The 10963-nt window shown below is 40.1% G+C and overlaps 1 protein-coding gene across 1 annotated transcript; it reads right to left on the bottom strand.

Annotated features, from left to right (window-relative positions):
- Positions 1-68: 68 nt before the first annotated feature.
- Positions 69-5647, bottom strand: LOC132613568 (ATP synthase subunit beta, mitochondrial-like). Its single transcript, XM_060327631.1, has 9 exons — positions 5023-5647; positions 2596-2671; positions 2384-2472; positions 2118-2235; positions 1927-2030; positions 1677-1835; positions 1363-1587; positions 970-1281; positions 69-504 (listed from the first exon to the last, which is right to left on the bottom strand). Exons 1-9 carry the CDS (start codon positions 5509-5511, stop codon positions 391-393), a joined length of 1686 nt encoding a protein of 561 aa, XP_060183614.1. The 5' UTR covers positions 5512-5647; the 3' UTR covers positions 69-390.
- Between the last annotated feature and the right edge of the window lie 5316 nt (positions 5648-10963).

The following is a 10963-nucleotide window of genomic DNA, read 5'->3' as shown; positions in this document are numbered from 1 at the left end:
TTATACTGAAGCTTTCAGTCTCGAGGGTAAGATGATCACGGTATAAGAAAAGATGATAACGACAGGCATGCAGTGAACTCATATTTGGAAAAGAACGCAATTCAGAAGACATTTGATAATTGGGGCATCAAAAAATTCTCAAAAAAAGACAAGAAAGTAAAATATACAAGTTCGCCACTTTTACCCCCCTTATTATGTGACATAACGGAGCAGGGGGCTTGGCGACAACGTCCTTGGCCGCAGCATGTCTCTCTATAACAATCCCGCATTGGATATAAGGCAAAAACCAGAATTCTGGACCCCTTGGTCCTCCCAAAAAGAATCCAAAACGTCAGACTAAATTATTTTGGCGAAGAGAACAAAAGAAAGTCACTGATGTTTATAATCTATCTAGGCTGCGGATTCCTTGGCAATCTTCTCTGCCTTGGCAATGACCTCGTCGATACCACCAACCATATAAAACGATTGCTCTGAAAGGTCATCATATTTGCCATCCAACACTCCCTGTCAAAAGATATTAACAGAGCATTGATCAAAACCGGACCAAACAGCAACAAGGTTAACAACCAACAGTCGGGTTGGGGGGAGTTGCGAAGAAATTGAAAGCATTCTTCAGCATCACAACAGCCAGGAAGAAAGTTCAATCACATACAACTGCACATTCTTGTAGGAGTAAAGGGAAGTTGCAGTGCAGGAATAAATTCAGATTAACTTTGTTGAATAGGTTTTACTGCATGTCTGATAACGTGAGACCAACTAACAAATGCAGTAGTTGATCTCATACAGAAGAGAGAGGAAGGTGAAAGGAAGTTCTAGTCACATAGCAGACTAGCAGCACAAAAAAACCTCCATACAACAATTGGATACAACGGACATACAATATCTCATATTTTAAAGTCCAAACAACAAAGTATATAAACTGACAAATAAAAAAAAACAAATAAGTTGAAGATTGAGGAGATTTAATACCTGGAAACTGTTAATGCTCTCCTTCAAGTCAACATACTTTCCAGGGGCACCCGTGAAAACTTCAGCGACATGGAAAGGCTGGCTAAGGAACCTTTGGATTTTACGTGCCCGGGCAACAGTCATCTTATCATCTTCACTAAGCTCATCCATACCCAAAATGGCAATAATATCTTGAAGATTCTTGTAGTTTTGAAGAACCTTCTGTACCCCACGAGCAGTATTGTAGTGATCCTCTCCCAAAATGTGAGGTGAGAGCATACGGGATGTAGAATCAAGTGGATCGACAGCAGGGTAGATACCAAGCTCAGAAATCTGGCATCCAAAAGAAATGAAATGACCAAAGTTAAATCAACTCCATCAACCGTGAAAGTTACTGAAATAACGGCATTATACCTGACGGGACAAGACAGTTGTGGCATCCAAGTGAGCAAAGGTTGTAGCAGGAGCTGGATCTGTCAAGTCATCAGCAGGCACATAAATAGCTTGGACGGATGTAATAGAACCTTTCTTGGTGGTGGTGATACGTTCTTGAAGACCTCCAAGATCCGTAGCCAAAGTTGGTTGATAACCAACAGCAGATGGGATACGACCAAGCAAAGCAGACACTTCTGAGTTAGCCTATTTCAATACAAGATGCACATAGCGCCACGGTCAGGTTTTATAATATAAGCAAAAATTTATACATGGCCTCATAGAGGTAAGCCTACCTGAGTAAACCTGAAAATATTGTCAATAAAGAGAAGCACATCCTGCCCCTCGGCATCTCGGAAGTGCTCAGCCACGGTCAAACCTGTAAGTCCAACACGTGCACGAGCACCAGGGGGCTCATTCATTTGACCATATACAAGGGCACACTTGCTTTCACTCTGAAATAGTTGAGGTCATAATATGTCAGAAACATAAAGGAAAAGCACTATGAGATAAAGATGTAGAGCAAATAATTTTGTTTAAACTAACTTGCTTCTCGCCTAGCTTGATGACACCACTTTCAATCATTTCTCGGTACAAATCATTACCCTCTCGAGTGCGTTCACCAACACCGGCAAAGACAGAGAAACCACCTGTATAGTCAAAGCCACTCAACTGATCAGCTTTGCAGAGACTTTTATATGACCTTTACAAGGAGGTAAAAAGAAACCATTCCTAACCATGTGCTTTTGCGACATTGTTAATCAGTTCCATAATAAGCACAGTTTTCCCGACACCAGCACCACCAAACAGCCCAATTTTTCCTCCTCTTTGGTATGGAGCAAGAAGATCAACAACCTGACCGAAAGCACAATAATGATAGAATAGTCATCATTATTAAGTCCAGTCCAATAAAAAGCAATACCAGAAGAATCAGTAGTGAATGTAGCATTTTGGATTAGTGCAAAAATATACTGCCAAAGAAAATAAGAACTGACGCACGTACCTTAATACCAGTGACAAGAATTTGTTGTTCAGTGGCTTGCTCAACAAAGGAAGGAGCTTCACGATGGATTGGCAAAAAGTGATCGGTTGCTGTAACCATTTTACAGATTAAGATGCAACTATCAGAGCCATTCTCATGGATAAATTAGAATTTTTTGATAACGTCCCATGGACAAATAAGAGTATGGCATATCCACAGCAATTATGACTTACTAATTGGGCCTCTCTCATCAATTGCCTCTCCAATGACATTCATGATACGGCCAAGTGTGGATCTACCGACAGGAACCTGTCATCAAAGGGGAAACCATCAAGCTCAAAACAAATTAAATAAGACTAAGCTCAACTAAACATACATAACCTGTTATACAAGGAAAACTTGGACAAGACGGATGGCAGCCAAAATCAAGATACTAGAAACAAAAACAATCAGAAGAGACCATCACAAAGAAGCCAAAGCACGGTCGCCATGCCCCAGCATAAAATTTAAAAGCAAAAACAAAAAAATGCAGGGGAACATAGAGTGATGGATTTCTTCTGAAGATAATGAGCAAACATGAGTGATTCACTCCCAAGGTAGTAAACTACTACTGCTAAATGGTACCAAACTCTTTCAAACTGTACACTAAATCATGAGCAAAGATGAATTGTTCAACACCCTGAGTAGTAACCCACTTTCCACTTCAAAGGTACTATCTGTTTCAAAACTCTCACAACAAAGGTAGAAGTTCTATGCAGAAAAAAAAAAATCTTTCACATATAGAATTCGAAGGCATATATTATTATATATACATGTATAACTACACAGCACTGCAGTACTGAGAAACAGTATGGTTTTGGTTGTTACTGATGTTTTTATTTTGGCAAACTTTTTCATTATTGAAATTTAAACGAAGATGCAATGTGCCAAATGGAAAGGAATGAACACCCCAACTAATTTGGGATTGAAGTATGATAAATTGATCATTGATTTACTCGTCCTAAACAGAGAGTTGATTTCTTAGACGGTCGGATCAAGAAGAAAGGTGACTTTCTGAGATAACAATTACTCTCCTCTGTCCCAATTTATATGTTACTCTTTCCTTTTTAGTCAGACCCAAAAAGAATGACACATTTCTATATTTAGCAACCATTTAACTCTAAAGTTCTCATTTTTCCTTTAATGAAATGATTTCTAGCCACAAAATTTATTTGGCTTGTTTTAGACCACAAGATTCAAAAGTCTTCCATTTTTTCTTAAAGTTCGTGCCCACCCTCATATATTGGAACGTAGGGAGTATTAGTCGAGTGACCATCTGGAAATCAACCGCCTGAACAGATATCTACAACATTAGATGATTCAACCGAATTACAGTATTAAGGACTACAATAAACTACAGATCTCGTACATTAAGGCCTAAAAGCACTTTCAATCAATGTGTAATACATAAAGCTCCTACAACGTTTAACAAATGCAACTTTTAAACAAGTAAAGCGCAAATCTGTGAAACTGGGAAAAAAAACAAGGAGCATTTGAATTTTGTTTTTCCCCCTTTTTTGCTTTAATTCCAACTTTTTGGTAAATAATTTGGAAGTCTTATTTTTACTATATCAATCAATTTAATCTGTAGAGAAAAAAACAATTAAATAGTTTTATCATAGTCCTTAAAACTGCAATTTAAAAAAAAAAAAAAAAAAACACACACACACAAGTAAATCGTTTTATTATATAGTCCTTACACTACAATTTGGTAACTTTAGATGATTCAACCAAATTATAGTTTTAAAGACTATAATAAAACAAAAAACAAGAGAAAATTACACTGTATGTTCATTGGGGCAACAATGCTACCAAAATTGACCCATTTTTTTAATTCTTACAAGAAATGACCCAAACTTTTCTCTCTCTGTCTCTGCCTTTGTATATATGTTTGTATATTTTGGGCTATTTTTTCGTAATGTAAGTTTTGGGCTATTTTTTTGCAATGTTAGTGACCAACTTGAATATTTCTGAAATTTTCCCATAACAATTACTTGTTCTAAGTAAAAAGTAAAAATCTATAACATTAGATGATTCAACCAAATTACAGCAGTAAAGACTACAATATAACTACAGATCTCGTGCATTAAGATCTAAAAGCACTTTCAATCAATGTACAACATATAAAGCTCCTACAAATTTTAAAAATGCAACTTTTTAAGCAAGTAAAGCACAAAACTATGAAACTGAAAAAAAAAAACATAAAGGAAAATTCTGATCACTCATGGTAATAGGGAAATTTTCAAAAATATACAGCCCAACATAAAATATTACGCCAAGTAGCCTTATTTTCAGTTTAGACAGCACTATACCTGAGGGGGGAAGCATTATACATAATGTACCAACCTTGTATAAAAGGTTATACAAATATGGACTAAACCAGGTAATAAACTCAAATTATGGGTTACGTGGCGTAAATCTAGCGTAATTTTCCCCAATAAAACTACAGATGTCGTGTATTGAAAATCTAAAAGCAGTTTCAATCAAATGTATAATATATACAGCTCCAACAACGTTAGTATTTAACATTTGACCCTTAAGCATCCCATCTTGCACGAGAAAAAAATGCAACTTTTTAAGCAAGTAAAGCACAAATCTATGAATTGTGATGATTCACTCACAGTAATAGGAGAACCAGTATTAAGCACACGTTGACCACGAACAAGTCCTTCAGTACCGTCCATAGCAATAGTCCTAACCATATTTTCCCCTAAATGCTGTGCAACTTCAAGTACAAGCCTGATCTGATTATCCATCACTTCTAACGCCGTCAATATTGGCGGCAATCCTTCATCGAATCTCACATCAACAACCGCACCAATAACCTGACACACTTTCCCTATCGACCCTTCACCTGTAAACTCATCCGTTATTTTGCCGCTCGGCTCCCCGGTCTTCGGCGGCGGCGGCGGCGTTGACGGCGCCGGCTTAGCTGATGCGGCGGAGGTGGCGTAAGTTACGGCCCGGTTTAGGAGGAAGCCTGTAGGGGAGGCGCGTGTGGGGGCGCGTGGAGCGCGTGTGGGGGCGCGTGGAGCGCGTGAGGCTATGGAGTTGGAGAGTGAGGATCGGGATGAACGGAGGAGAGAGGCGAGGAGCCTCCGAGAAGCCATTTTTGGTTAGAGAGAGAGAGGCGTTTTAGAGAGAGGAAAGTGACTGCTAGGGTTTGTGGGAAATGTGATTTATCAAGAGAGCCCACTGTGCGTGTGTGTGTGTGAGAGAGATCCGTTTACCGCTCTGGAAAACCGAGGAGCATTTGATTTTTTTTTTTTTTGTTTTTTTTTTTTGCCTTTTTCGCTTTTATTCAGATTCCAACTTTTTTTTTTGGTGAATAATTTGGAAGTTTTTATTTTTACTAAAGGCTCCGTTTGGACATGGTTTCAAATCAGGCAAGTTGTTTTGAAGTTGAAATTTTATTTGGACAATTTGGATTAAACATGAAAACCCACAATTTTTCAAAACTATTAAAACTTCTCCAACTCTTATACAATTTTACTAGATGAACAAATCATAATTCATAAACAAGGTATAGAAATATTCTAAGGCGCTACGTCAATAAATTACGTATCTCTATATTCCTTTTATAAATTAATGTGCGTGATTACATGCTATTACAAACTTTCACATACGCGCAACTTTACAAAGACCCACTTTCAAAAAATCAACAATAGTAGTAACTAGCTATTCTTTAATATAATCATTCCATATGTACGGCCAATCTCTTCATGTCGAATATGAGTCTTTTTTTACAAAATATAAACTTATGGGTCAAATTTTATTTTTCAGAAAATTTGAAATCCTGATTTGGAATCCCAAATCATACATTTTTGAAGAATTTGGGGTTTGAAATCATGATATGAAGTTAAAGTTGAAATTTTGTTCAAATTGCATGAACAAACGCTGATTTGAAATCAAAATATGCAATCATGATTTCATATCGCGTGGCCAAACGCCTACTAATTAATCAATTTAAGGTGTGTTTGGTATGGAGGAAAATGTTTTTCAGGAAAATAATTGGGTTTCTTACTTTTTTCTTGTGTTCGGTACGTAAGCGAAAAATATTATCCTAAAAGCATTTGCATATAATCTAAACAAATAGTACTATGGAAAATGGAGGTGGGGTGTAAGGGTAGGGATATGAGGTGGTGAGGCTGGGGGATACAGGGGTAGGGGTGAAGATGAGGTGTGTTGGAGGGTGGAGAAGAAACAATCAATGTGAATGTCACCTATGGAACTTGTTTTCCTTACTTCTACTGGTGTCATTTTCCGTTGACTCATTTATCGTAAGAATTTCTTACATTAAAGGTCCCATTAAAACTAGGGCACAACCTTCATTTTCAAACTTCTCCATTCTTCATCTCCTCCAGTTTCACTCTTTTTCGTACTTTGGCCTCCAATTAAGTCATGTCTCAAGACTCCAGAACGTCAATGTATGTTATAGAACCAGACGTTTGTAAGTGCGATCTACATTGCCATCTCATAACATCAAGGACCCCAGAAAATTTGGGCCGTCGTTTTTGGCATTGTAAAGTGCCCGAAGTAAATAATTTTTACAACTTTTTATGGAGCTTTTATCACATTGTCTACATATTCTACTTTTAAAAACTGAATTTTTATTTGTTATTTTTATAGGTAAATGGTGGGTGCAAATATTTTCAACTGGAAAATGAAGTTTTCGTGGATAAAACAGTGACGGCGAAGTTAAAAGCTTCCGATTGATACAGATATTGCGACTTCACGAAGCAATAGAGATATCTGCTTTTGGTAATTCACCTTCCTTCTTTTCTATCTCAAGAAAGAACTTGTATATTATGCATCGCGCTCAGAGAATCATAGCAGCAAGGAAAGTAAATACCCACTCTTTCAAGGCATAAAAAAGGCGATGTAGTTAGATTCATGACTAATGTCATGAATAAAAACACCATTGTCTCGTAACATGCGCATAAAACTCTAAAATTGTCTATGTATACTACATCTGTCCAATTCCGAGGGCCGGAAAGCAGAGAATAGCATCTTATGAGAAGGACGTTAGCATCTTATGAGAAGGACGCTAGATGTAATGGAAATATAATCACTTTGTTGTCTTAGGTGGAACAAAGGATTTGCTCCGTGAAAGATAACAAATAAGGAAATCTAGAAATATGTAGAAGAAATCAATATCAAGTTAGCTATATTTGAAAAATTATATTTGAAAAATTAAATTACTTTGACAAAGAAAGAAGGAATAACTACAACAACAACAGCCCAGTGAAATCCCACATCTTGGGGTCTGGGGAGGGTATAATGTACGCAGACCTTACTCCTACCAAGGTAAGATGGCTGTTTCCGAGAGACCCTCGGCTCAATAGAAGCATAAAAAGGGGGTCAGATAAGGTTAAAAGATTTAAAACGATATTGCAATGAAATAATGCAAGCGACACAGTAAAACAGGATAATCAAGGAATTCAAAGCGATATGGAAATGCAAATCACGAAAGCGGCACAGATAAAATAGAGTAATCAAAGTACAGAAAGTAGCAAATAATAACATAAATCAAAGCACAAGAAATTATAATGCGCTAATGCGCCTACTAATAAGGAAAGATAACGAGACTTATATACTAGCCTTCTACCCTAATGTGGGTCCTCCACACCTTCCTATCTAAGGTCATGTCCTCGGTAAGCTGTAACTGCGTCATGTCCTGTCTAATCACCTCTCCCCAATATTTCTTTGGCCTACCCCTACCTCTTCTGAAACCATCCATGGTTAACCTCTCACACCTCCGCACTGGGGCATCTATGTCTCTCCTCTTCACATGCCCAAACCATCTCAGTCGCATTTCCCGCATCTTGTCTTCCACCGAGGCCACTCCCACCTTATCCTGAATAGCCTCATTTCTAATCCTGTCGCTCCTAGTGTGCCCACACATCCATATCAACATTCTCATCTCGGCAACTTTCATCTTTTGAACGTGAGAGATCTTAACTGGCCAACACTCCGCCCCATACAACATAGCCGGTCTAACCACCACTCTGTAGAACTTGCCCTTCAGTTGTGGTGGCACCTTCTTGTCACATAGCACTCCTGAAGCTAGCCTTCATTTCATCCACCCTACCCCAATACGATGCGTGACATCATTGTTAATCTCTCCGCTGCCTTGCATGATAGACCCAAGGTACTTGAAACTACTTTTCTTTTGGATGGCCTGAGCACCAAGCCTAACTTCCACGCCAACCTCCTGGGGTGTCTCACTGAACTTACACTCTAAGTACTCTGTCTTGGTCCTACTCAGCTTAAATCCTTTAGACTCCAAGGTATGTCTCCAATCCTCCAGCTTAGCGTTAACTCCGCTACGAGTCTCATCGATCAGGACTATGTTGTCCGCGAAAATCATACACTATGGCACCTCACCTTGAATTTGTCGCGTCAATCTATCCATCACCAAGGCAAATAAAAACGGACTAAGAGTTGATCCTTGATGCAACCCCATCACAACTGGAAAGTGCTCTGAGTCCGCTCCTACTGTCCTTACTCTAGTTTTGGCTTCCTCATACATGTCCTTGATCACCCTAATGTATGCTACATGTACACCTTTAGCCTCTAAACATCTCCATAGGATTTCTCTTGGAACTTTATCGTAAGCCTTTTCTAGGTCGATGAATACCATATGCAAGTCCCTCTTCCTCTCCCTATACTGCTCCACCAGTCTCCTCACAAGATGAATGGCTTCTGTAGTTGAGCGTCCCGGCATAAATCCGAACTGGTTCTCTGAAATAGACACGCCTCTCCTCACCCTCATCTCCACCACTCTTTCCCACACTTTCATAGTATGGCTTAGTAGCTTGATACCTCTATAGTTTTCGCAACTCTGGACATCCCCCTTGTTTTTGTATAGAGGGATCATTACACTCGACCTCCATTCTTCGGGCATCGTTGCCGTCTTAAAGATGACATTAAACAACCTAGTCAGCCACTCCAAACCTGCCGAGCTCGCGCTCTTCCAAAATTCCCCAGGGATCTCGTCAGGTCCGGTCGCTCTTCCCCTGCGCATCCTACAGACAGCACCCTTAACCTCCTCGACCTTAATACTCCTGCAATACCCAAAATCGTGACGCCTCCCTGTATGCTCCAAATCTCCCAACACGATGTCTCTCTCCCCTTCTTCATTCAAGAGTTTGTGAAAATATGACTGCCATCTCTGTTTAATGAGAGTCTCCTCTACCAATACTTTTCCATGCTCATCTTTAATGCACTTCACTTGATCCACATCGCGCTCCCTTCTCTCCCGCACCTTGGCTAGCCTAAACAATTTCCTATCCCCACATTTCTCTTCTAGTTCAGCATAGAGGCGTTCAAAAGTTGCCGTTTTTGCCGTCGAAACCGCCGACTTCGCCTCTTTCCTCGCTATCTTATAAAGTTCCCTATTCGTCCACATCTCCACATCATCCTTACTTTCTATCAGCTTCGCATACGCCATCTTCTTTGCTTCCACCTTCCCTTGCACTTCTCCATTCCACCACCAGTCCCCTCGATGCCGACCACGACTACCTGTCGAGACTCCCAACACTTCCCTTGCTACAACCCTAATACAACTAGCCGTCCTATCCCACATACTGGTCGCATCCCCACTACTATCCCAGGCCCCCATATCCTTCAATTTCTCTTCCATCTCCAGGGCACTAGCCGTGGTCTAACTCCCCCATCTGATCCTAGGTCGATCATCCCCGACCCTCTTCTTCCTCGTCATCTTGATCCCTAAATCCATCACCAAGAGCTTATGTCGGGTTGTAAGGTTGTCCCTCGGAATGACCTTACAATCTTTGCACAAACCTTTATCATCCTTCCTAAGAAGTAAAAAATCTATCTGAGTCTTAGCCGCCGAACTACGGAAGGTTACCAAGTGCTCTTCCTTCTTTGGAAAACTCGAATTGGCTATCACCAACCCAAAAGCTCTTGCGAAATCCAAAAGTGAAACTCCTCATCCATTTCTGTCCCCGAAGCCAAAGCCTCCATGCACATCATCATAACCTCCCGAAATAGACCCGATGTGCCCATTGAAATCCCCTCCCACGAAAAGTTTCTCAGTAGGCGGTATGTCTCCCACTAACTCGTCCAAATCCTCCCAAAAGCGTCTCTTCTCCTCCTCGCGTAAGCCCGCTTGCGGCGCATAAGCACTAATAATGTTCAAAGTGGTCCCTTCAACGATCACCTTAATCGACATCATCCTATCGTTGACTCTCCTAACCTCCACCACCTGATCCCTTAAATCACTATCTACTAAAATGCCTACCCCATTCCTATACTTCGATCTATCAGAGAACCAAAGCTTATACCCGTCTACCTCCTTAGCTTTAGGTCCTACCCATTTGGTCTCTTGGACACAAGCTATATTAATCTTCCTCCTCTTAAGGGTCTTAACTAGCTCTATGGACTTTCCCGTTAACGTCCCAACGTTCCAAGAACCTACTCTCAGTCTAGATGCTCCTTTAACCCACTTACTCCTCCTAACCCTCGTCCCCGTCCCCGTCCCTGAACGAGAACATGACCCTAGTCTGCCATCAATATCCAAAGCCACGAAAACGCGTT

This window comes from Lycium barbarum, chromosome 10 (genome assembly GCF_019175385.1).
Source record: "Lycium barbarum isolate Lr01 chromosome 10, ASM1917538v2, whole genome shotgun sequence".
NCBI classification, from domain to species: domain Eukaryota; kingdom Viridiplantae; phylum Streptophyta; class Magnoliopsida; order Solanales; family Solanaceae; genus Lycium; species Lycium barbarum.
The sequence above is the reverse complement of the archived record's forward strand: the minus strand, read 5'-3'. Positions and strand labels throughout refer to the sequence as shown.